The sequence below is a fragment of the Pseudorca crassidens genome, chromosome 4 (assembly GCF_039906515.1).
Source record: "Pseudorca crassidens isolate mPseCra1 chromosome 4, mPseCra1.hap1, whole genome shotgun sequence".
In the NCBI taxonomy this organism is placed as follows: Eukaryota; Metazoa; Chordata; class Mammalia; order Artiodactyla; family Delphinidae; genus Pseudorca; species Pseudorca crassidens.
Genome location: NC_090299.1, coordinates 47559978 through 47587975, shown reverse-complemented (window position 1 = coordinate 47587975; position 27998 = coordinate 47559978). Strand labels below are relative to the sequence as shown.

Below are 27998 nucleotides of genomic sequence, written 5' to 3'. Positions count from 1 at the left end.
CAAATGAGGTCACATTGTGAGGTTCAGTGTGAACATGAATTTCTGAGAGACCATTCTCAACCCAGGACAATGTCCATGTAGAAGCAACTAGTTTGCAATATCAGAACTGTACAACTGCAGTTCTTTGGAAAATCTGTCTGGTATGGGATCAGCCCAGAACAGAACAATGGTTCTCAAAGTTGGCTTCACATTTGAGTTACCTGATTGAGTTAGCCTGGAGTGATTAGGCAGGGCTGATTTTTCAAAGCCACCCTCTTGATTCTTATGAGCAGTAAAGACCAGGTCATTGGTATTCACAAAATTGTAAACATTAGCTTCATTCCATATTTTATTTGATTTTTATTTGATTTTTATCCCAAGCACCTAGCACAGGGTCTGCCTTATAATATACTCAGTAAATACTATTCATTAGATTAATGAACAAATAGTTTTATAGAATAAACACATTGTTGAAAGATCAAGATTGAATACAGTGACCCAAAAGGATAGGAAAGTAGTGTTTCACATTGGAAGTTATAATGGATTATATGTTATTTCTTCTACATTCATGAGATTTTGCAGAAACAATTACCTCATTCATCTCCTAACTTCCTTGAGATTAGTAAGTGTCAAGTATTATTACCCCTATTTTTCAGATGAAGAAATTGGATCTCCTAGTGCAACCTTCTCTTCAACTGCCTTATTATTTTTTAATACCACCGGGAATTTGATGGATGTCCTGCAGAAAATGCAATTAGAGGCAGCATTTCTGGTGAAGGAACGCAGGTCACCAAGTTTTCAGTTCTATATTCAAGACAGGATGAGTCTTAAGAAGGCTAACGGAGGGGGCAGGGAAGGAAATAAAAATTGCTCTGCAAAGTGAAACAAATGTCCTGTAACTGAAGGTTACACAGTTAGACACACGCAGTAAGTGAAGTAGTCTAGTTATTTACTGGAGCCGTTACGAGTGCAGTAGGGAAGTCAGAATGTCAGACCCAGGAGGTAGACAGATGGACATGTGCTTACATCCTGGTCCTGCCACTTATAAGCTACATGCATCTCCCTATGCTTAATGGCCTCACCTGTGATTTGTCTATCATAATATTATCTGACACATGGAGTTCTTGTAAAGATTAAATGATACAATCCTTACATAATACTTGGCACATAGAAAGTTCTTGTTACTGTTGTTAGAGACCTCAGTTGTAGGCTTTATTTATCTCCACCTTTCCTTAGGGCAAGATCATGTTCAAGTGAGGTCTAAAGGACTTTTCTGTTTTAATTGTTTAATTCTTCATATTTACGTTCCTCATTGGCTTGTAAGTTTTATGAGAGCAGAAACTAGGTTTGTTTTTGACACTGCTTAGTAGGTGAACACTGAATATTTCTAGAATGAAACTTAGGTTAGATTACCTCACTAAAGACTTCGCTCAAAATCTTTCCCTTCTGCCTATTTCACGCTAAGTAAAAGCCAAAGTTCTTATAACACACTATGAGACTCTAGGATTTTATACTAAAAGGAGCTGAGTAAAGTGAAGAAAAGGAAGCAGTTTTTAATTTTTTTGAAAAAATCCTCTCAAGCATGTTGTTAAAGGGCAGTAGTCCGGTAACTGGCCAATCATAAAATGAACAGGGTAGCCTAGGCTATACTAAAATTAATGTGACTGGGGTAGTGGAGGGGCAGAAAGATTCATTATATAATAAAGACTCTGTTTGACAAGAAAATAAACTTTATAATCTCAAATCTTATTATAACTCAATTTATAAATTGCATTTGTGGTTTCTTGTCATCAGAAGACTCAACTTCACTCAATTATAACTAACTTTCTAATTTAAAATACATGATTGACTAATCCCAAAGGAAAATTTGAAGTTATACAATGCTTAATCATTCAAACATTGAAAAATATATTTAAAAAATTTTTTTTAACATCTTTATTGGAGTATAATTGTTTTACAATGGTGTGTTAGCTTCTGCTGTATAACAAAGTGAATCAGCTATACATATACCTATATCCCCATATCCCCTCCCTCTTGCGTCTCCCTCCCACCCTCCCTATCCCACCCCTCTAGGTGGTCACCAAGCAACGAGCTGATCTCCCTGTGCTATGCGGCTGCTTGCCACTAGCTATCTATTTTAAATGGGTTATTTGTGTTAGCTTGAAGAAAAGAAATAGCACAGTTGGATTTAGGTTTAATTCATATTTATGATACAATTATTATTAAAGGGGCAACACTCAAGATAGAGATTTGGAGGATGCTTTAATTGCTGTTATATCAAAAAAAGGTACTGCTATCATTTTTGAAATATTCCTTCTTGAGTTGGGTGCTGAGCATTAAACACATTTCAGGAGGAGAACATTATCAAGCCAGGAGCTATGTATATGTAACCTCATTTCAACCTCCTAACACCCCAGGACATAGCAAAGGCTGACATTACTATCATTCCCGTGATACAGGTGAGATCAAAGAGGCTCATGAGTTTAAGTTACTTACCCAAAGTCTTACGAACAAAAAGTGGCAGAACTTATTCAAACCAGTTCTTTCTGACTCCAAAGCTGCAAGTCTTTCCGCTACAAATGTTGCCCAAATTACTTACATTTCTTACGTTACATTTTTTTATGTTGGTACATTTTTTATGTTGCTTTATCACACAAGATGAGACCTAGCCCCTTGAATTTTTAAGTGCACCACAGAGCGCTATGTTGTACAGCAGATCCCCAGACCTACTTCAACTTGGGTTAAGTGGAAGTTCATACCAGTTGAACATCATCTCCCCATCCCCTTCCCCCAGCCCCTAGCAACCAACAATCTACTCTCTGCTTCTATGGGCTTGACTATTCTTGATGCCTCCTCTCAGTGGAATCATGACCTTCTGCGACTGGCTTATTTCACTTTGCCTAATGCCCTCAAGGTTCATCCACGTTGTCACACATGGCAAGATTCCCTTCTTTTTTTTAAGCTGAATAATATTCTATCGTAAGCAAATATTTATATTTTAGCTCCCTGTCTCATCTCGCCTACTAATTACAGCTATTTTTAAATACCAGTTTTTAAAACAAATTTGCACAATTTACATCAATGACAGTGGAATGACCTCAATGACTGCACATTGCTCTGTGGGAACGGACCTTACCAGTTGCTAATCCAGCATGACCAGATCATTTGTCATCTAAACCAGAACATTTCTGAACACAAAAAGGGGCTGCTAACGAATGGGATGTTAGGACAACGCATAAGCTGTCACTGTCCTGAGCAAACCAGGAGGTCTTGTCACCCTACTTATAGGGAACTCCAGATAACTTCCCAACTCCCACACGAAAGATCTCACCACATAAGCAGTTTTGGCAACCTATGCAGAGGAACAAAGGACAATTGGGCTTCAGTGATGAATCTTAAAGGATCCCAAAGAAAGTGGATGCCTTTACCATGTTGTTATTTTCTGCTAACATCCTCTGGCTAGTATTGCCAATAGAGCAGGGCAGAAACGTGAACAAACACAAGCACTCAGTACTGGTTTGGAAAGCGTTAGAGCTTTTGACAATCTAGGTGTTTACTGAAATTCGCCTAGCAATAACTTACAATGATTATCCTATACTCAGCTGACTAAAACTCTCTCTAAATGTTTCATGATGCACACACTCAACACAGAGGTAAAGAAGATCAAATGGGACCCTGTCTTGTTTGAGAGAGAGACCGAGTCAGAGGCAGAGAGACAGACAGAGATAGAGCAGAGATACAGAAAGGAGAAATACAAAGAGACACCTAGAAGAACAAAGACAGACGTGGAGCCAGAGAAACACAGAGACAGAGATGGAGACAGAGATAAGGAAGCAAGAAACACTGAAGAAAGTGAGAGATAAATCTAAAGGAGACAGAGGCAGGGAGAAACAGGAGGGAGACGAAGAGGTTGACAGAGCAGCACTCGTTTTATGAGAAACAGGTGTCTTCAAATGGCCGCTCTGAGTCAAATTTACTCTATTTACATTTAGATTCTATAGATTATTGCCAGCAAATTCAAGCACTTTCTGGCTCCCTCTTCTGGATTAACTGATAAAGAAGGTAACTTGTTTCTCAACCAGGCAAAACAAAGCAGGTGGGTTAGGAAGGTCAGTGTGAAACCTCCAAATTCATAGTTACAAAATTAAATGTAGATATTTTCCCCTGATTTTCAGTCACTAACCCTGCTGCTACCCTTCATACATAATGTCTTTCACTGCAAAGTAAAGGAGCCGTTACAGTGGAGGATTCCTGGATTGAATGTCAATATTATGACACAGTATGAGTGTGTTTCGTGTTTGGTAATTGCAATCATTGTTGCTTTTGTTATGGTTATCCATTTACAATGCTTGGTGTCAGTTGATTTATCTCTTGTAAAAATAAAATACAGTCTGTGTGTGTGAAAAAAAAAAAAGTGAATGATTACAATGGCGGGCTGACTGCAGCATCTGATAACAATTGGTGCAGGTTGACAGCAATTTTCAGCAAGAATCATCACCAGAGTACAAACTATCTGGGGCCCTGCTTCTTCAGGAATAAATTTGAAAAGGCAAAATGAACTGTGTGTGTGTGTATGTGTGTGGGGTGTGTGTGTGTGTGTGTGTGTGTGTGTGTGTGTGTGTGTTTATGAGCCCCAAACCCATTTAAAAAATAGACTTGTGAGTGGTAAGTTCCCATTTGCGACCAGTGAAGAATGTGCTTCCTAGCCCAGCACCAAGTCACTGCTCATGAATCAGCTTGTCACCGATTCAAAGGAGATACAGGCAGGATCGCCGTGCCACTGCAACGCCCGGTGATTTTGTCATAGTTATTGATTCATGGAAGACACCATGTCTGTGGAAACGTTATTAGGCATTTTCCTCCACCAGACATCCACAGGCTTAGGATCCAGAAAGAAAAACATCGTCCATAATTCAAAAGCACAAGATGGAAGCTTGAACAGGGCTGTGAATTCTGGGGCAGGAGCCTTTATTCCTATGCAAAGCCACAGGAAATACTCGTTTTTGCTATCAGCTATCCTAGAAAAAGGAGGAAGATATAAGCGTAATTCTCATTATGGTGAAATTACCATTTCTATTACCATGATAGTTACTTATTAAATTCATAATTCATGGCCCATCACTCATCCCTGAAACCTGACATTTACACGTAATGGCATTTCTTTGTGTAACAGGAAAAGCAGTCTGTGAAGAATGACCACTTGCATATACACCTTTGAGATGTGGAAGGGTCAGAAATACAGAGCAACCAGAGTGATGATGGGCTGATTGGTTCTCCGTAAAGTCAGGCTTTGTAAGATGAAACCTTTCCCATTGGTAAAAATGAATGCACTTTCATTCAGTTATATCATGATTTAAAGTGGCCTACTTACTTGCACACTTATTTTTTATTCTTTGGTTTGTATTCCTTTCTTTCATGATTTCTGAAGCACTAGGACCCTAGTAGACTGGAGTAACTTCTAGTTGCAGGGATAAGGGAGTTGACTTAATTTTGATTTGTAAGGTAATAAATTTGTTATAGATTATTGGATTCAGCAGTTTATATAGCCAATTAATTTAAGGTATTCATCTGTCCATTATAGGTGTCAATAAATACTAATTGAATAAATTAATAAATGAGTAAGATTAATCACTCAATAAATAAATATATATATTAGTGCCTAATATATGTAATACACTGTGGTAGTTGCTAATAATCAAAATAGGGTAAGAAACTTTCTCAGCTCATTAGGTATTTTTGCTAAAATATCACTCCAATGAAACCTCCCTGGCCACCACATTTAAAATTACAAGTCTTGGGCTTCCCTGGTGGCGCAGTGGTTGAGAGTCCGCCTGCCGATGCGGGGGGACACGGGTTCGTGCCCTGGTCCAGGAAGATCCCACATGCCGCGGAGCGGCTGGGCCCCTGAGCCATGGCTGATGAGCCTGCGCGTCTGGAGCCTGTGCTCCGCAACGGGAGAGGCCGCGGCAGTGAGAGGCCCACGTACCGCAGAAAAAAAAAAAAATTACAAGTCTTCCTCATCCCACCTCCCAACCTGTTCCCCAGTAGGCCTCAGCCCTGCTTTCAATCTGACAAACTTTATATTTTGCTATTTATTTTTGTTTATTACTTCTTCTTCCCTGACTCTAATGTAAGATCGATTAAAGCCAGAATTTTTGTCTGGTTTATTCACTGAAGTATTCCCATCACCTGGGATAGTACAAAGCACAGTGAAGGCATTCAATAAATGTTTTTTGAAAAAGTGAAATAAGGAACGAATAGAATTCGTCCCTCAGAGAATGCAGGTTTAATAAAAGAAACTAATAAATCAGTCATGTAATACAATAGGTGTTACCATCAGTGTAGATGGTTAGACCTCAGAGAACAGGGACGTTTTCTTATATGACCACTGTGTATACACAATTCTACAACAAACACTATTTACAATATATGCATTATAATAAGTGCTTTTTAAATAAAAGAATAAATAAATATGTGATGCAATTAATCTATCAAAGAGTATTTGGTTTCCATGGGGGTAAATTGCCCTCCAGACTAAGGCATTTTGCTGCTGGAGCTACCTTCACCATCAATCTTCTTTCAGTGTTATTGGCTGGGGAATGCAGTCCATAGCATCCTTAGTAGAGTGCCTTCACACACAGCTGTCCAGTTGGAGTGTGGGAAGGACATTGCTTCACATGCTGCGAGGATGTATACCCCCATGCAGATTCCAAATGCATCTGCCAGTTACAGACATGCAGCCAATCTGCACATTTTGAGACCGTGTCACAAGACATAGAGTCTGATTTCATGCTTTCATTAGATATTGACTGAACGCTCTTTATATTTTAGGAACTGTGGAAAGTAATGGGGATACAGTAGTGAATAAAAAAGATTGGGTTTCTGGTTTCATGATATGGCTGAGTGTAAGTCTACTGTCTTATATATTCTCCTTGCTTCTCTGTTCTTCTGTGCCTGACTTCTTTGGGGTGAACCAAATATTTTTGATATTACATTTTAATTCCTCAGTTGGAATTTTGACTGCCCTTCCTTTTATTATTTTCATTTGTTTTCCTAGCATCTAGCAATTGTAATCTGTCTTCTTCTCTTATTCAGACTACTTACAGTTAATATTGTCCCACTTTGTGTAAAATGTACAACAGTAAAATTTCATTTACTTTCCCCCATACTTTATGCTATTATTGTCAGAAATGTAGTATCTACAAATGAAATAAACCCCACAATATTTTTTGGTTGTTTTAAACAAAGGAAATAAGAGGAAAATGAGATAATATTTTATATTTATTCACGTATTTTCAATTTCCAGTGCTCTTTATTTCTACCTGTACATCTAACTTTTCATATCATGTAATTTCCTTTCAGCCTGAAGAAATTCCTTTATAATTGCTGATAATAGAGGTCTAGTAGCTATGATTTCTCTCAGCTTTAGTTTATCTGAAAATATCTTTATTTCATCTTTATTCTCAAAAAACTATTTTCACTGAATATAGAATTCTGGGTTGAAAGTCTTTTTATTCCCCCCAGAACTTATTCCATTGTTTTCTGTCATCTATTGTTTCTGATGGAAAACCATTCTTATATTATTTAACCTCTATAACACATCTTTTTAGTCTGTTTTTTTTTGAGAGTTTTCTAATTGTTTTCTAATTGTTTTCAATAACTTGACTATGACATGTCTATGTGATTCATCTTGTATTTATCTTGATTGAGGTTCAAGTTTCTTGGATATGTACATTGATGTTTATAAACAAATTTGGAATGTTTTGGCCATTTATTTTTCTAATTTTTCTCTTCTATCTCATTTGGTTCTCTAATTACATTCATGTTAGACTATTTGATATTGTCTCACAAATCACTAAGGATCTGTTTATTTTGTAATCTCTTTTCCTCTCTGTTACTCAGATTGGATGATTTGTCTCTTTCTATCTCCATTCAAGCTCTTAACTCTTTTCTCAGTCGTCCCCAATCTGCTGTTAAGCCCATCTCAAAAAGCTCTTCCATTGTAGATATCTTACTTTTCACATACAAAATTTCCATTTGGTTCCTTTTGTAATTTTATTTTCACTGCTAAAATGTTTACTTAGTATGACGAATTTTTTCTTTAAAGTCCAACATCTGTGTCATCCTAGGGTCTGTTTCTATTGACTGCTTTTTAAAAAATCTTGAGTATGGGTCACATTTTTGTACTCCTTCACATGTCTACTAATGCTTGGTAGCACGATGGACATTGTTATAGTACACTGTAAGGAGTTTAGATTGTGTTATCTTCTTTTAAAGTGTGTTGAGTATTCCTCTGGAAGGCTTTCCACAGTTGCTCGCACTTTTGGTGTTGCCAAGTTCAGTTCTGTTATATGTTAGGATAGGTCAATTTTGATTTTATACTTAGTTATAGGGTGTGGCTCTTACTCTGGGAAATGATACTTTCTCCAAAAGCATAGTCTTTCTGAGCTCTCCAGTGCATGCCAGAGGTGCTCAATGCACTGTGCAATTTCTTTCTTTCCTTCTTTCTCTCTTTTTTTTTCTCTTCTTTTTTATTTTAATTTTTTTGTGAGGAGCCTGGGCAAGAACTCCCACATCTTGCAGCACTGTACGATTTCTGATACCTCCATTCAGTTCTCAGTCCTAGAGCAGCTTCTGCTTGCTGAGTATTATGAAGTCTGTCCCTGAGCGTGCATCACCCAGCCCTTGGTCAGTGACTGTATTAGTCAGTGTTTTCCGGAGAAACAGAACCAAGAGGATGTATACAGATAAACAGAAAGACACTTATTTTGAAAGATTGGCTCATTCAATTACAAAGGCTGAGAAGTCCCACAGTCTACCATCTGCAAACTAGAGGCCCAGGAAAGCTGATGGTATAATTCCAGTCCAAACTCAAAGGCCTGAGAACCAGGGGAGCCAATGTCTGAAGGTAGGAGAAAATAGACTTCTGAACTCAGGCAGAGAACAAATCCGCCTTCCTCTACTTTTTTGTTCTGTTCAAGCCCTCAACCTATTGGATGATGCCCACCAGTACTGATGAATGTGATCTTTTTTATTCAGTCTACCAATTAAATTGTTAATCTATTCTAGAAACATCCTCACAGACATACCCAGAGATAATGTTTTACCAGCTATCTGGACAACCTTTAGCCCAGTTATGTTGACACATACAATTACCTATCACAATGGCCCACATTCATTTAATTTTCACACAGCTCCTCCCCTCTGACACACATAACAGTTCTCTCTTCTTCGGCACCTTGCCCTGCAAACTCCAGTCTCTGCCACCTCAGCACAGTGAGCATGCACTCCACCTCTCTGAACTCTTGAAAGAAAATGCACCCAGGCAGAGGGAGCTGGGCATTGTGGAGCTCACCTTTTGGGTTTTTCTCTCCAGTACCACTGTTCTACATTGCTTGTTGTTCAGTGCTTAAAAACAGTTGCCTCATATACAGGCATACCTCATTTTATTGCACTTCACAGATATTGCTTTTTTTTTTTTTTTACAAATTGAAGGTTTGTGGCAACACTGGGTTGTCAGATGATGGTACTGGGAAACAAAAAATGTGTGTGACTCATTTTATTGTGGCATTCACTTTATTGCAGTGGCCTGAAACAGAATCTGCAATGTCTCTGAGGTACGCATGTAACTTGCCAGTTATATGGTTGCTTATGGTAAGATAATACTTCCAATAATATTTATTTATTCTCTAAAGGCTGGAGGTAGAAATCTTCAATCTTACATTGCAGTAGGGAAGACATGTCAAATACATAATTGTATCATCAATTGTTTTTATTATATTTGTGATAAGGCTATAAAGGAGAAACACAGGAAACTATAGGAGCATAGAGTAAAGCTGTTCATAACCTAGTTTGGTCTGCCATGTAAAGTTTTCCTCAGAAAGTGATTATTGTATGACAGAGCAGAAGTTAACTAGGCCACAATGAAGTAAAACAAAATTTCAGAGAGAGATAATAGCATGTGGAAAGGACCTGAGGGGTACACTGAAGGACTGAAAAAAATTAATATCTAACATTCACTGAGTGTATGTTAGGAACAGTCACTGTGCTAAATGCTTTATATATTATCTCATTAGATTCTAACAACATTATGAGGTAGATACTATTACTAATCCATTTTCTTGATGAGGAAACTGAGATTCAGAGAGATTAAATACTTATCCCAAATCATATAGCACTGGGATCTACCTAGGCTGTTTTATTACCATGCTGGAACACTCAGACACTGTAAGGGGAAAAGAGCAGAATGGTCTGATAGCAGAGAAGGAAAGATGGGGAGGGAGAGGAAGGGAGAGCTAAAGCTCTCTTTAGCTTTTTAGCTAAAGCTCTCATTGAGAAGAAAACACAATAAAAACCACCGTATACAATTTACATTTAAATATATTCCTAAGAGAAGGAAATGTGAGGTCATTGGTGAAAAACCAGGTTGAAGTTAAGGGGAAGAGGCATGAGGAAATGGTCAACTGTTACAGTATTACAAAGATCATCAAGAAGCATATCCATGAATGTGGTTTGTATTGCAATCTGCTGAAAAAGAGACAAATATCCTGGCCTGGCCTTCATGGAGATTATATTTTATTGATTCTGATAATAGATTATTGTTGAAAAGGGCCTCCTATAAATTATAACCATGCAAAGGCAGCAAGATAATTTTTTTTTTCTTTATGTATGTGTTTCTCATTCCTACTCACTTCTCTCTTAGGGGAAGAGAAAAATCACAAAAAACAAAAATGTCAAATCTCAGCTATTCATTTTCAAAAGAAAAAAATATATATATTCCTAAAAGGGATTTAAAAAATATGTTTTGACAACCAAGATCTTTAGTATAAAGGCTTCGTTTGTTTTATAAAGAAAAGACAGACACCCTGAGAAGTTTAATAATCTGCCCAAGGTCACTACTAAAATCTAAGACTTTTAACTACTGACTGAAAACAGCAACCTGTAAAATTTGTAGCCCCAAGTACAGTTCAGAAGATGCTCCAGGGAAGATCATCATTAATTACCAAATTGGAGATGGGGACGCGGAATGTAACGTTAATACTTAAGTACCTGGGAAGCAGAAAGGCCTGAGGGTCCAGGAAGCTGTCACAGAGAGTGAGCTTGGCAGATTTCAGAATTTAAGGGAAAAGGAGGAAATCAAGCAACCAGCAAATATTTCTTGAGCGTCTGCCGCATGCCAGTTTCAGGCACGTTTGTAGAGTTGGACTAGACAACAAGAAATCAAATCTGAAGCAAAGAAGCTGGGTAGGAGGTAACACTAGTCTCTCTCCTACTGCAGATGGCTGGTAGAACCTTCTCTCTCTAACTCCTTGTCAGGATAGGGTCTCAATCAGCAAGAGGGGACAATACCCAGAGCAATGGGGTATGATACAGGGGCAATAGAGAAGATAGAGCAGAGGAGGGAGGAGGGTCCTTCTTCTCTCGGGAAGGCTGCAAACACGACAGGGAAAGTTTATCAAGGCAAGTGTGTTTGAATGGAGTTTTGAAGGCTGCACGAGCAGGTAGAAGTTGATAAGTGGTGAAGGACCCGCCAGACTGCACATACAGTGGTACAGAGGTTTGAAAGAACATGAATGGAAGAAGCAGAATGTCCTGCTTGAGAAACTAAAGCAAAATCATCATGCTCCAGACACATTTACAAAGGAGAGGACACTTAGATGGACGTGTCTCCTTAGAAATATACAAAGAAGCCAACTAGACGCTGTTTTATGTAAATCAGACTTATTTCACAAGTTTAAAAGCTCCCTTAGATACTAATCTAGGAGATGAAATCAGGTCTTCTTTTGATATTGAAAGTGAATCTATTCACTCATTTGTCAGACATTTATTGATCTCTTCTCATGTGCCAGACTCTCAACCAGCACTTGGCATATCAAGTAAGCAAGATATTTCACACCATATGTGTCAAGGGGAGAGGAGGGACCTGTTGTGTGAGTTTCAACAAAGGCGAGAAGGGTGGTGTGGCCGGTGGCTGATGGTCTAAGACAGGGAGGGTGGTGGACAATGCTGTAAGAGTGAGACAGGGCCAGATCATGCAGGGATTGGGGTCCGTGCTAGAAAGTGTGGATTTTTTTCATGAAGGTTTTAGGGGGCTTTCAAGTATGTAAATGATCTGATGTGATTTTCGTAGCTGCTAGTTTGCCGTCAGCCCAACACAAGAGATCTATCAGGTTTTTTAGCCAGTGGACACCAATGGTAGGATGAAGAGCTCCAAAGGGAAATAGATCAGTAGCCTTGCAGTCAGGACTCTTTATAATTCCAAGATGGGAATTATAAAGTAGAAAAGCAACAAGAGATACATTTGCCAAGTTCATATTATAAAGATGGTCTAACCTTGATTTAAATTGGTCTTTTTGCTGTTGCTTTATACTTAGGGAAGCAATATATATAGCAACATGCAAATTCAGCCTTCTGGTCACTCAGAGTGGGCAAGTTGAGGCTGAGCTGAACAAGTGTGACTCCTGACACCAATAGTTTTTCAAGCGCTTGCTAGCTTGCCCACTGGGTCACTACTGATTTTTCTTGAGTCGTCTCCAGCTATCTGAAGTCACAGATACTGCTCCGTCTACTCCTGGGTTAACGTTTTGTGAACACACCTTGTTTCTTTTGGAATCACTCTGTTTGAATGAGCCCCATCCATTAATGTCCACATGTGAATATGTGAAGGATGTCCCATCTCTGGGCACGTCAGCTTATGCTAATGAAGCTGTGTAGGAAGGACATCTATTTTCTCACTTTCAGGGAAGGCAAAAGTACTAACAGATGATTGCGATGTGAATGATTTATGCAGAGCACCCACTCCTCTGGAATCAAAGATGGGGAGCAATGCATGCACAAAATTGTCACGTGGGCCCTTAATACTGGTTTCAATATTGAAATTTCAATCCAGTTAACTCTTTTAGTGATATTTGTTGTATTCCCAATTTAAGACCAAAAGAAGCCAGCAAATTTTATTTTTGCCACTCAGAAGATATATTTGCATGATTCTTTTTTCATGGGGTAATCGTGATCTAATACAACATAAAGAAAACCTAAAAAGTGAGAAAAGCAAAGGGAAAACAAGGATTTAATTTTTTCCTTCTGGGATCCCAACCCTCTGCCTGAGCGGATGGCTGCTCCCAGATCCTGCCTGCCCGGCGTCTGCTGACACACCCTGCAGCATGCCTGAGTTTCTCTCTGCAGACAGCATTAACAGAACCCATCCCGTATCTTCTAGGTTTCCTCTACACTCAGAACAGCACCAAGCGCAGCATTAAAGAGCGGCTCATGAAGCTCTTGCCCTGCTCAGCTGCCAAAACGTCGTCTCCTGCTGTTCAAAGCAAGTTTGTTTGTTTGTTTTTCTCCCCCAAACTTCGCTTGTTTTGTTTGTTTAGGTCTGCATGCATTGCAGTTCTCTGCTTCTAAAAAGAATCCATATATTATATTCCGCAAAAGTAACTCTATTAATATATCCGTGTTTACCTAAATACCCAGGGGAACCTCTGTGCAGTTGTGAGGCACTTCCCATTCGGCAGACTGACAGCACAGTGCTAGTGACAGGAGTCTGGGCTTCAAAACATTTGGAAATTTTTGGTTTTTTTGTTTTGTTTTGTTTTGTTTTGTTTTTTATTTTAGAGGGTAGGTATTATCATTTTAATTTTACAGATCAAAAATTTAATACCAGAGAGATGAAGCAAATAGCCCAAGATCACCTAATTTGTTCGATATGTAGCTAATATTTGATTCCTGGCAGCTGTGTTCTATTGTCTGCACACTTATCCACCATGTGATTTTTTTTTTTTTAACATCTTTATTGGAGTATGATCTGAGGTGTAGGGACGTGGCTCAGATAACTCTAGGGATTCCCATTGCCTAAATTGTTAGCAGAGCAGCTGTGCACTTTAAACTGCAATGCCTCATAAATTTCCTGATTCACATACACGTATTTGTTGTGTAATTTAGATACTGCCAAACATCAGAAATGTTACTAGGTTTGAAAAACTACTATAAAGTGGAAAACATTTACCAAATATGACTTTTCTTCTCTGCCCACTCTTTCCCTGTATCATCAGGGGTCTCTAGGAAAACAAAACCAATACATGCAGGTCTTTCTTAGCTTACATCCTGATAAACCCATCGTAAGTTGAAAATATTTTAAGTCAGAAATGCATTTAATACACCTGACGTACTGAACATTGTAGCTTAGACTAGCTTACCTCAAATGTGCTCAGAACACTTCCATTAGCCTACGGTTGGGCAAAATCATCTAACACAAAGCTTATTTTTATAATAAAGTGTTGAATATCTCTTGTAATTTATTAAGTACAGTACTGAAAGTGAAAAGCAGAATGGCTGTCTGGGTGCACAATAGACGTAAGCATATCGGTTGTTTACCCTCGTGAGCAATGGCTAACCGGGAGCTATGGGTTGCTGCCGCTGCCCAGCATCATGAGAGAGGATCTACCAGGTTGCATATCACCAGCCCAGGGAAAAGACCAAAATTCGAAGTACAGCTTCTACTGAATGCGTTTCACTTTTGCACCATTTGTAAAGTTGAAAAATCGTAAGTCAAACCATCCAAAGTCCGGGACCATCTGTATACATATACATACACCTACACATGTGCATACACATACACAGGCAAACATATATATATATAAAGGGATTTATTTTAAGGAATTGGCTCACATGACTGTGGGAGCTGCCATGTCCAAAATTCATAGGCCTAACAGGCTGGAAACTCAGGCAAAATTTGATACTGCAGTCCTGAGTGAGAATTCTCTTTTCAAGAAAACCCACTTTTTGCTTAAAGCCTTTCAACTGATTGGATGAAGCCCACGCACATTATCCAGGGTAATCTCTTAAAGTCATCTGATTACAGATGGTAACCAGGTCTACAGAATACCTTCAGAGCAACAGTTAGATTAGTATTTGATTAAAGAACTGGGTACTATAGCCTAGCCAAATTGATACGTCAGACTAATCATCACCTCTTCATCCTCTTTTTCTCCAGTTTTGTGGCATTCTTAAGCAGTAGAATATAGAGGATATGTAAAGGGACACCCTCTATTTTGTAAAGATATCTTATGCAATTTATAGTGAACATTTACAAGTATCCTATTTTTACATTCTTTCATGCACAATTTTTTTCTAGCATCAAACGTGTTAAAATCAGATAGAAAAGGTAGCGTTCTTTGCCAGTGAGGTAACAAACATTAACAAGCTAGGTGAGCTATTCCAGGTGTAGGGCTACAACCCATATCTTCCCCTACTCTCTTTCTTTTCTGCTACATCATTTTGTAGGAACTGATGAACTCAATGAGTGATTAAAATACGTGAACGCTCTAAAATTCCACTAGTCTCGACAACACAGATAGAGAAAATATGGAACGTACCTCAGAGAACCCAGTATGTCCTGTCAAAAGTCCCAGAGTAGCATAGTAATTTATTTCAGTGGCACTGACCAAAGTTAATATATCATAATAATATTTTATTAATTCACTTATTCATTCAACGTATATTTATTATATACGTTATATAACAGTTCCTGTTCCTGTGCTGGGAGATAGGGAAGTAAGTACAACAGCCTTTAAAAAGCTTTGTCCTACTAGAACCTTCTGTGGGGAAAGAGGGCAGGACAAAATTATTTTTATCAGTAATAAATAATCCTATGGACAAGAAAATACATAGTTAAGCTACATTGCTTTGATTTTTTTCCTTCATTGCACATACACACACACTATCTCACAAACAAAACATAACAGGCCATCAGCCTGGAAGGCCACAATTCAGAAAGATGCCAGAACCTTAATTCTACACGGTATTGAAGCTGTAGACATTTTTATTGCTACTGTTCGTCAGTGAATGTTGCTCATTAGAGCCATTGCTTTTCCCCTTTCAAGTTGAAATAAAAATTGCCAATTTATCAGATATTTACCAAAACCAGAGTCATCTGTACAAAGTAGACAAGTAACATGTAACTTTCAGATGGATCTCTCTGCTCACTTAGGGAAGAACAGAATCGTTGTGCCTTGCTAGCATTCTTCCTGAATCAGTACTGTGGAAAGCCACACCTCTAAATAAGTGTTCACAGAGGATGGCAATGCAATTTTCAACTAAGTGTGAGGAAAAAGTCAGGACATTTCTTGAAAGGAAAAGAAAATAACAGAAGATACTAAAAACTTAGGAGACTGACCTAAAAGCTAATATTTTTATAAAAATGGGATTTCACAAAACTGGCTGCTCTTGAACCCACACTAGATGTGGCCTAAGATTTGTGGTCCCCCCCCAAAGGTCCACAGATATAAAACTCCCTCCGCCACTAGCCACCACTTTCCCTCTTATCCACCTATCGCAAGAAAACCCCAGCACGTCGAAGTAGATTACTTGAAAAGGAGACCACATTAATTCCATTGCTATATTAGAAACGTTTTTTTTTTTTTTAAATTAGATCCCTAACCATGTTCCAGGCCCTAAGCAGTTGGGCACAGGACTGAAAAGCTGATGTGAAAACATGAAGCAGGAGGCAGGTGGTTGGAGAGAGGACCCTAGGCCCCCAGGAGAAAAAGCATGGGGACCAAACATCTCCATGTGGGACCACAGAGAGCCCTCCAGTGAGGTTTGGCTTGACTGGGTGAGTTCCAGGCTTGAATCACCTGCACAGGGGCTGCAGAAATATTCTCCACGAGATCCTATGCAGCTTCAAAGCTAGAGAGCTGAAATTTAGTTTAATAAGAGGCCAATACTCATTCTAAATTCCATTTTCTTTTTTCAGGAAGGCAGAAATGACAGGGTTTTTCATTCCTCTTGGCAGGAATGTGAGATTTATCAATATTCTACAAATAACAAAAGAAAAAAAAATCTTTTCTGTAGAGAAAAAGCAAACTTCTGCTGAGTTATAGAGCACTTGGATTCCCTAAACCAGAGAACCCAAAAGTTTGAAGGGAGCCTTCCCTCACGTCTGGTTCCCCGAAAGACTTCCTCTCTCATTACTAGGGCGCAGGCCTGCTTCTTTAAGAAAATAACCATTTGGTGATTGCCAGCTTTACAGAGCAATCTTCCTCATGCTGAGCCCAAAGCAGCCTTCCTTTAACTTCCAACGATAGTGGTCCTTGTCCTGCCCTTGGGAGAATCGTCCGGTCTGCTGCTTTTTCCCAGGGCCAGGGTTCTGCCTCCTTCTCCTCTGGAGTTGAGAGGGTGAATCATTTTTTTTATAAAAGTCACTCATGGCATGATTTCATTCTTTTTAATGGCTGAGTAATATTCCGTTGTATATATGTACCACATCTTCTTTATCCATTCATCTGTCGATGGACATTTAGGTTGCTTCCATATCTTATATACAAAATAGAAACAGACTCACAAACTTAGAGAATGAACTTTTGGTTACCGGGGGGAAGGGTGGAGGGAGGGTTATATTGGGAGTTTGGGACTGACATGTACACATGGCTGTATTTAAAATAGATAACCAACAAGCACCTACTGTATAGCCCAGGGAATTCTGCTCAATATTCTGTAATAACCTAAATGGGAAAAGAACCTGAAAAAAAATAGATACATGTATATGTATGACTGAATCACTTTGCTGTATGCCTGAAACTAACACAACAGTGTTAATCAACTATACTCCAATATAAAATAAAAAGTAAAAAAATATATATTTTTTAATAAAGTCACTCATGTTCATGGCAGTAATTTGGAAAGTACAACACACAGCACATAACACACTCACACCACACAACACACAATCCTACTATGCTCCTGTACTTTGAAGTAACTACAGATAATAAGTAACATCTTTTTTTCATCCGTGTGTGCATTAATGATCCCATCCATACCAAATATTTATCCTTTTCTTACATTGCATACCTTCATAAGTATTAACCTTGTTATTAAAATGTAAATATTTTAATGGCAAACATAATATTCCATTGTATAGTTACAATATGTTGTATTTGACCGCATTCCCTGGCTTTTGAATATTTAGATTTTTTCCCTTTTTCTCTTTTTCCCCCATAATATAAATAGCACTGAGATAAATATCTCTGTGTATATAATTATGTATGTCTTTTAGATTATTTTCTCCCAGATTTGAAATTATTGGATGAAAAAATTAATTTAAGTGAATGCAGCTTCCCTATGTATATTAGAAAATTGTTTTTTGAGTTGGTATTTCAAATATTTAAACACATCACACATTATTACTTCTTGAGTGTTTTTAATATCCTCAATATTTGGAATCTGTATGTATGTTTTAGCCATTTATTAAATGCAGACTTGAAATATTAGCTCTGCTTCTTGTGCCTCAAATGAAAGCATTAAAAGAAGTAGCATATGACAAAGATTTTCTGCATGAAAAACAAAAGACATTATTACATTTTTCTGAAAATCAAATGTATTGCTCACTTTTAACAAAAGGTAAAAATCATAAACCCTGATCTTCTTACGTTAGAGCACACATCTTGACTTTGATGTTTGAGGAGACTGTCAGACAAATACAAAAGTCCAACTACCTTGGAAAGATATTGGGGAACAACAAACAAGGCTTGAGGAAGGAGGTGACAGGTGCATGCAATGGCCTGCCGTGGGGCAGCCTGGCTAGTCGTTGATCAGAAGTGATAGATGTGATCTAGTGAGAGTTCATTTAGAACTTAGAATGTCTTCTCCCTGACTCAAATAACTCCCAACCAAGAGTGAGAAATGAATAAGAGCTGAGGCTGGTGACACCTGGACCACGAGTTAAGGATTAGCTGTTTAAGATTTTTGCCCCTGTCCCCTGAGCTGGCCAGTTGCCCACTGCTCTTTGAACACCCAAGCCAGGACGCAGACAAGACCCTCCACCAGATGTGATGGCCTGATCACCATCATTTATTCATTGGCATCACTAGCCGCCCAGTTGCTGAAGTTAGATTCATCCATCGTTCCTCTGCTTTCTGCCAGCCCCCCACCATCTTACGGGTCACTAAACTCTGGTCAGTTTCTCCCTGAAATATCTTTTAAATTAACTTCCCCTTCCTATCTCTTGTCCTAGGACTGTCAAGCAAATCCTTATTACCTCCTCCAAGAACTACTGAAAAAGGCAAATGGTGGCAGCCTGGGTTTAGTGTCATTCATACATTTGAATTCCTATTGTGCTTCCTACTAAACAAAATGCCTGCAATTATTTACTTAAATCCTCTGCACCCTAGCTCCCTTATTGACTCATTCATCCCACAATATTTTTGAGGGACTATATGTGGCAGGCACGATTCTAGGCACTGGATTTATAGTGGGAAATAGGATGTATCAGTTCACTGCCTTCATGGAGCTTATATGGGAAGAGAGATGATAAACATGAAAACCAAGATAATCTCAGGAATTGATGAGTATTATGAAGGCAGTAAACCTATGGTAATATAATGGAAACCGAATGCAGGTAGAGGAGATACTTTGCTTCATTGATGAGGTGACATTTGAGACCCTAAAACCAGAGGGGGCTGGTCATGAGAGGGTCTGGAGAGGTCCAAGGAAGAGGTAACAGCAACTGCAAAGGTTCTAAGGAGAAAAGTCGCATAGTTTATTCACGGTACAGAAAAAGACCATTGTGATCATCAGAAAAATGGGTTTCTGTGGGGATTAAAAAGTTGATTCATGCAAAGTACTTAGTAAATGAAATGTCATGAGTATGCATATATGACACGTATTAACTCAGTTGATACTCCCAGCCACCTTCTGAGGCAGATGTACTATTTTCCCCATACAATGGCTGAGAAAACTGAGGCACAGAGAAGTGAAACAACTTTTCGTATTGACAGAACTGGGACTCCAACTCCAGAGCCTGCTGTCTTCATCACTTTATCAGACTGAGCTCTGATATTGATTGAGGAAGCCCCTTTAGGCATATAATTGTAGCTCTTTTTCGTTATATAAATCGCAAATCTTAAAATTGTTAAGAAACAGGGGAAAGCATTAGGTCTGGCCCTCTGCCTCCAGAAAGCTAGGCCTTACGTCCCCATTTCACAGCTGAGACAACGTGGTGTGAAAAGATGGTAATGATTTGTGCAGAATCACACAACTGAGAAGTTGGAATAAAACCCAAAAGCCCCTTAGTCCAGTGGTACAGATATACTTATTGAATAAGTGCATGAGACAGTCACATCAGTGGATGAAGCCTTAATGGAAAAATTCAAGGAGGGAGTGAAGGGCAGTTTCATGGGATTGGCACATGGGAGGGTCCATTGGACCAGATACTGTCTAAGGATATGTTCATCATACTTTAAACATTGTAAGTAACATAGCCTATTTTTATAATAATAGCCTATTAGTATGATAATATAGCTTATTTTATATGTGAGGAAACTGAGATCTAGATAAGGGAACCAATTTGCTTAAAATCACTGAGCTATTAAAAAAATCAGGAAGAGGGGCTTCCCTGGTGGTGCAGTGGTTGAGGGTCCGTCTGCCGATGCAGGGGACACGGGTTCGTGCCCCGGTCAGGGAAGATCCCACATGCCGCGGAGCGACTGGGCCCGTGAGCCATGGCCATTGAGCCTGCGCGTCCGGAGCCTGTGCTCCGCAACGGGAGAGGCCGCAGCAGTGAGAGGCCCGTGGACCGCAAAAAAAAAAAAGAAAAGAAAAAGAAAAAAAAAAAATCAGGAAGAGAAGCTTGTCTCCTAGTCCAGTACTTTCCAACACTGAAATTCTATGGTTTGGTATCAGTCAGAGTCCAGGCAGAAAACACAAAGCCCACTTAAATGGGGCAATGGAGGGGAGTTTAATAAAGGGACTATTTGCAAAGATGTGGGCAGGGTTTCTGGACCCAGCGAGACTGCTGAAGCACCCAGTGCTAGCAAGAGTGAGCATTATCATTTTTAGACCAATGGTTACTGGAAGATGAAGAAAGCCATAGCTATCGCTCTAACTATCAGAGAGGCTTTGCAAGAGGACTCTGGCCTTTGGAAGAGGAATGCAGCTAATATCAATCCAATCCCCAGCAAAGAGGGAGCCCAGTGGGAAGCCAGAGGACAGGGAGTTCAGATAACGTTATTCATAGAGGCAGCCTCCCAGACCCGCAGCAGAATGTAGAAGGATTGAAGGTGGCTCAACAGGCCACATGAAGATGTTTTCCAGATATTCCACATCTTGAAAGCTAGGGTTGGGGACCTACAAAATCAGTGGCAATTCTCAGAGTGAGTCACACTGCTCCTCTGGTAAGATTTGTTCCCAATTTCATGACATCTTGGAGGCTGACAACTGGCTTATAGGTGTATGTTGATATTGAGTAGATAATTGTAGAATTAATGAATCTAACTAGCTATTTCATGAATGGCTTGAAAAACTAAAAATAGAACTACCATATGATCCACCAACTCCACTCCTGGGTGTATATCCAAAGTAAATTAAAACTCTAATTCGAAAAGATATATGCACCCCAGTGTTCATAGCAGCACCATTTACAATAACCAAGGCATGGAAGCAACCTCAGTGCCCATCAACAGAGGAATGGATAAAGAAAATGTAATATATAATATATATGTAATGTTATATAGATACATATATGTATATAAAGGAATATTATTCAGCCGTTAAAAAAAAGAATGAAATTTTGCCATCTGCAACACAAGGATGGACTTGGAGGATATCATGCTTAGTGAAATAAGTCAGACAGAGAAAGAAAAATACTGTATGTTTTCACTTATATGTGGAATCTAAACATTAAAACAAATGAACAAATACAACAAAACAGAAGCAGACACAGATGTAGAGAACAAACTAGTAGTTACCAATGGGGAGAGGGGTAGGGCACGATAGGGGAAGGGGATTAAAAGATACAAACTCTAGGTTTAAAATAAATAATATACAAAGATGCAATGTACAACACAGGCAATATAGCCAATATTTTATAATAACTTATATGGAATGTAATCTATAAAAATATCAAGTCACTCTATAGTACACCTGAAACTAAAATGATGTTGTAGCTCAACTGTACTTAAGTTAAAAAAAAAAAGACACCTCTAGCTACTGTACTCTACATGAGCACAGATACTTTTTCTTTGAAAAATAAATGATGTCAGTTCTGTAGTTGTATCTCCTCATTGGATAATTCCAACTCATTCACTTTATCTCTCTGTGCCTCAGTTACTTTTTTCTAAAGTAATCATTTCCCTGTTTATTCAAAGGACATTATGGTGATAAAAAGGTTACTAGGTAACAGTCAGGAACTAATGCAAAAGATAAAATATTGAACACTTGACTATATGTGTATTTATATGCACGTTTTCATTTAAATTTACTTCATAATAACTTCTACCCAATACAATCTCAGTGCCCACATTCAATCAAAAGAATTGATTCACTAAATTAAAACTTCATCCAGGGGTTTTTGTTGTTGGTTTGAGCAGACATAAGAGGGCAAATGTGACAAGGTTATTGTGAGGCCAGACTACTCATAACTGATAAGCCACCATCAGCTTTTGCCTTGTGTAATTGCAAAACATAATTTCCTAACTTGACTTCAGATCTTTGGTAACAAATACAGCATAACATTTCAGCGTGTTTTGTTTTTCCTGGTAGCGTATTGATCGTGGAAAGTTTTAGATGCCTTTTTTGGCAGAGAAACCATCAGCATTTGACTGTTGGAGAATTTGTTTTCAAAAAGTGACGAACTGGGCTTCCCTGGTGGCGCAGTGGTTGAGAGTCCGCCTGCCGATGCACACACGGGTTCGTGCCCCAATCCGGGTAGATCCCATATGCCGCGGAGCGGCTGTGCCCGTGAGCCATGGCCGCTGAGCCTGCGCGTCCGGAGCCCGTGCTCCGCAACGGGAGAGGCCCACGTATCGCAAAAAAAAAAAAAAAAGTGACGAACTGACAACATCCTGCCAATTAAAAATACAACAGTAACCTCCAGGAAAAGAAGTTTAACCTTCTGAAAATTAATTAATCTCATGCTAACTCCTTGGTGACTTTGCTAAAAACTCTGACCTGGGCATGTAGTGAGGAAAATCTTTGGAGGAACAGAAGCATAAACTGTGAAGGTTTATAAACATAATTTGCACGTAGAAAGCATGGTCCCTCAATTTCATCATATGTATGAGTTCCAAAAATGCTATTTTCAAATTCTCAGATGTTTTTATTTAGTTATCAAGCATCTAGCACTTACTCTGTGGTTGGTACAGTTCTAAGAGTTTTGCACAGTTTAACTCATTATATCCTCAAATTACTCCTTTAAGATGGACACTTCACTATTTCAGTTTTACAGACTAGGAAACTGAGGGATGAGAGGTTAATTAACTCACTTGAATCACATCATCAGTAAAGGGTGTGGTGGAAGAGAGAGGGGTTAACTCCAGAAATGGAGCTCCAGTGGTAAAGATCTGTACTTTACCAGATCTCTAGTTATGTTCATTGTTTTGGTCAGTTTTAGGGGAAAAAAAAAAGAAAACAAAAAACCAAGACAGTCTTTTTTTCCAATTATCTACTCTACATAGGACACCCTCATGCAGCCCATATTGTCCAAAAAGATGTGGTAACCTCCTGAATGAGTTGTTTCCCCTCTCTGGAACTCAGTCTCACCATGTACAAATGAGAAGCACAGGTTGTGTTTCAAGTCTCCTTCCATATCTTGCACTGCGGGAGCCAGTGAGATGACATTTCTTACTTCTACCTGTGACAAATGGTGGATGTCTCAAAGCTAGCACGAAATTTCCTCCTTTCGTGGTACTTCATTACCCGTGAGAAGCAGGAAGTGGGAAAAGTTAAAAACTCCATTTAACCCAGATTCAATATTAATTGGCACCATCATTTACTTATAGTAATTAGAATGTTTGTCCCTTCCTTTTGCGTGGTCTTTTACAAGTCTTAGAATTCTTCCTCTTGAGTGTCTCATTTCATCCTCACATTTCATTCACATTCTCCTGGGAGAATGAAAGATCCTAGGAGTTAAAGTCTCCATTTAACAAACTAAAAACTGGAGAGATTAAGTGGCTTGTCCAAAGTTACATAGGTATTTAGTGACAAATAGAAAGGTATGCATTCTTTTTTCTTTCATTTTTATTTTTATTATATTATTTATTTTTTTTGGCTGCATTGGGTCTTCGATGCTGTGCACGGGATTTCTCTAGTTGCGGTGAGCGGGGGCTACTCTTTGTTGCAGTGCGCGGGCTTCTCATTGCTGTGGCTTCTCTTGTTGCAGAGCACAGGCTCTAGGCGCATGGGCTTCAGTAGTTGTGACACGTGGGCCCAGTAGTTGTGACTCGTGGGCTCTAGAGCACAGGCTCAGTAGTTGTGGCGCAGGGGCTTAGTTGCTCTGCAGATGTGGGATCTTCCCAGACCAGGGATCGAACCCGTGTCCCCTGCATTGGCAGGCAGATTCTTAACCACTGTGCTACCAGGGAAGTCCCTGCATTCTTTTTTCTGGTCCATCATTTATCAACTGGGAGTCTTCATTAAATCATGAATGAGTCTTAGTACAGGAAAGCTGGAGGCGGGAGTCCCAGGGCAGCTGTTTCCTGTAGTCAGGTTTAGTAAATTTCATTTCGATGTGACAGACATTTATGGAGCACTAACTATTTGAAAAGTAATAGTGCCAGGAACAGGGGAACACTCTAAATCCCTTTCTGAAGGCTGACATTATACGGAAATAAACAAACATGTATAAAAATCATTCAGATGCAATGAATACAATTAAAATGCTGTGAGAGGCAATACTAGGGAGGTATTAGAGTCAAGAAGTTAAGAGTGATACCACTGGGACCAACTTATTTGGTTAAAATCTTGGTTCCATGACTGACTCGCTATAGAAATCTTAAGTAAGTTGCTTACCCTTTCTGAGTTTCATATTCCCATCTTCAAGGTGGAGGTAATAATAGTAAATATTACACATTTGATCAAAAGATTAAATGAGCACATGAAGTGTTTACAACAGTGACTGGCTAGTTAAGTGGTCAAAATAAATGCTGGCTGTTAATACTGTTAATCTGCCACTACCTGTGATGATCATGACGGCTACACACACAGAGATGGGACTGAATCTCCCCCAGGTGCATTTCACAAAGAGGTGGTATTTCAGCAGGGCTCTTTGGAGAAGAACTATTTCACTGGAGGGAGAAAAAGCAAGAGGAAAATTCTAGTATTGAAAAGATCAAGGGTAAGATAGTCAGAGGAATGAGAAATAGGGAAGAGAGGCAGCCAGAAAAGGTGAGCTGGGACCAAAGTTTGAAGTTCCTTACAGCCAACCCAAGGCTGGACTTCACTCTGCAGTAAAGGGAGGAAATGTTGAGTCAGCCAAGATTTTTATTTATTTTTTTTTAATGTCAGCTTGGTTGAGTTATAATTGAACATCTAAAACTGCAAGATATTTAAAGTGTACATCGTAGTGATTTGATATTCACATATGTTGTGAGAGGGTTCCCTCCATTTAATTAATCAGCACATCCATCACCTTACACATTTATCTTCTTTTCGGTGAGAATAAGTTTTACTTTCTCAGAAAATTTCAATTATACAATACAGTGTTATCAACCATAATCAACATGTTTTACATTAGATCCTCAGACCTTATTCAGCTTATAGCTGAAAGTTTGTACCTTTTTACCAACCTCTCCCTATTTCCCCTACCCCCAGACCCTGGCATCCATCTTTTTCCTGTTTCTATGAGTTTGAATTTTTCAAATATTCCATATGTTAGTGGTACCACACAGTGTTTGTCTCTGCCTGGCTCATTTCACTCGGCATAATGCCCTCAAAGTCCATCCATATTGTCACAAATGGCAGGATTTCCTTTTCTCTCAGGGCCGAAGAGTATTTCATTGAGTATAGATACCACATCTTCTTTATCCATTCATCCATTGATGGACCCTTAAGCTGTTTCCATGTGTTGGCTATTGTGAATAGTGCTGCATTGAACATGGGAGTGCTAGTATCCCTTTGAGATCCTGTTTTCATTTCCTTTGGATATACACCCGGAAGTGGGATTGCTAGATCATGATGGGGCATGATTCTTTGCCTGGAAAAGGTTGTAAGATGGCTAAAGCCAGCCAATAGTCAAAGGAGCTGGACACAAATCCAACTTTAGAAGGGTTGCTGGTGAACTTGAAATCAGAGAAAAGAGTAGCAAAGGATAAGCATCATTTGAAGACAAGACAGAGACAAGTTCTCAAAACTGTCACCAAGAGCTAGTTGGGTATTAGTTTCTGAATCAAGGAGCCAACCAAACCTTGGAGTGAGAAAATGACACAAAAATAAATCAGAAAACAGGTAAATTGTTGAGGGAAGAGAAAAAAGAAAACAGGAAGATCAGTTGGAAAACTGCTTAAAAATCATATGCAAGAAATAACATAAACAGCTAACTCTTACTGGGCACAGCACGATTCTAAGCCTGAACAAATATTGTAAGTATGTCCTACAAACCTATGAGGAAAGCACAATTATAATCCCCACTTAGATAAGGGAACTAAACAAAGAAATTAAATCACTAACCCAAGATCTCACAATTACCAAGTGTCAAAGCAAGGATTTGACCTTGGACAGAGTGATGCCAGAGCTTGAGGTCTTCACCACTAGACCTACAGGAGAGGAAAAAGTCCTACATATAAAGGAACAGTGGTAGGAGGGAAAGGATGGATTTGAAACACACGGTGAAAGTGTAACTGCAAACACTGGGAAACGGTGGTATGAAGTGAAAAATAGCAAAAGGACAACACAGTTCTGCCAAAAGAATAATGGTGACAGTAGGCAAGATAAGAAACAGAGAAGATCATGAAAGTGGGTTAAGAAAAGATGACGATAGGTTTATTTTAGACACATTGGCTTAAAGTGTCTGAAGAACAAAAGCCATGCTTGAATAAAGCTTTATTGTTGATTGATGTATTTTTGTCAAGTTACCTATATGATGAAATCTTTTGCTTCCCACTTGATTTTTCCACTATTTTCCTTACTGTTAATTTGGAACAGAAGAGATAGAGTGATGACTACTTATAAGAAGCTACATAAAAGTTTAGATAAACAAAAATCTTCTCTTTTTGTCTTTTTTAATGAATGATTTCATGATCGGTCCCTCATGCAGTTTCTAATAGGAGTCATAAATATCTATTTTCCATTTGCATTGACCCAGAAGTAATATTTGGGCTAAACATGAGTCCAGGCAATGTTGGCTTCTGCTGGTTTCTTTAAGACACTAAAATGGGAGCCTAACACTTCAAGTGGACTCAATTTTACACTCCACCAGGTCTATAAAATATAGACCATGGCTATGTTATCTGCTTAGATTGCAAGGTTAAAGCTTAACTTTCTTAGTTTCAAATTGCCTTCTTGCCAGGGGATATAGAGCAGCAAGTGTGATGGGCAAAGTTTGTTTTACAGAAACACTGACCTCTCTTTGCTTGCAAGCTTTCAGAAAAAAAAAACAAAAAGCAGAAAAACAAGTTCTGGAGATGTACTGACAGGGGAAACCTTATTCACCTCTTTGCAAAACACTCTCATTTGAGACTTTGGGTAGAACAACAGTTCCAACTATTACCTTGTAGTGTTCTCTGAATATGCTTGGAGGTAGATATATTGTCCAGTGAGTGCTCCTGAAGGTAATATAAATCACATTTAATTCATCTCAATGGCACTGTAAAATTTAGTTAATGCTTTAGATGAGCAGATGTTAGAGGGGTCAATGGCAACGTCATCATCATCATAGCAGAAAGCACGCATGTGGATTTTTATCACACACCATACGCTTTGCAAAATCCATACATTATTCCACTTAATCTTCAGTGTTTTTGTTAGTGCTATTATTATCTGCATTTTACAGATGAGGAGACTGAGGATTTGAGATTTTAAGTGACTCACCCCAAATTCCATAGCTACGAAGCAGCAGAGCTGAGACTCAAGCCCATGTCTCTCAATATTCAAGGAGGTCAATGATGTACAGCTCAATCAAAGTGGACAACAGACAGTATACATGCTGCATAGAAGTTTCAGGAGGCCTCTCCACCGTGAAACCCATTGAGATGAGCCTTAAGGAGAAAAGAGAGAGGTTGATGAGGAAGAAAAGCAGATCCATGTGGAGGAGA

The 27998-nt window shown here is 38.9% G+C and overlaps 1 protein-coding gene across 6 annotated transcripts in view; it reads left to right on the top strand.

The window, feature by feature from the left end:
- The window catches only part of KCNIP4 (potassium voltage-gated channel interacting protein 4), a 1191601-nt gene that overhangs the window by 1045129 nt on the left and 118474 nt on the right, over positions 1 to 27998 (top strand). The window contains exon 2 of one of the 6 annotated variants that reach the window (XM_067735629.1): positions 13196 to 13297. The exons of the other annotated variants lie outside the window; for them this stretch is intronic. Coding sequence (XP_067591730.1) covers positions 13196 to 13297 — 102 coding nt within the window. The remainder of the gene's footprint in view (positions 1 to 13195; positions 13298 to 27998) is intronic. 6 annotated transcript variants of the gene reach the window in all.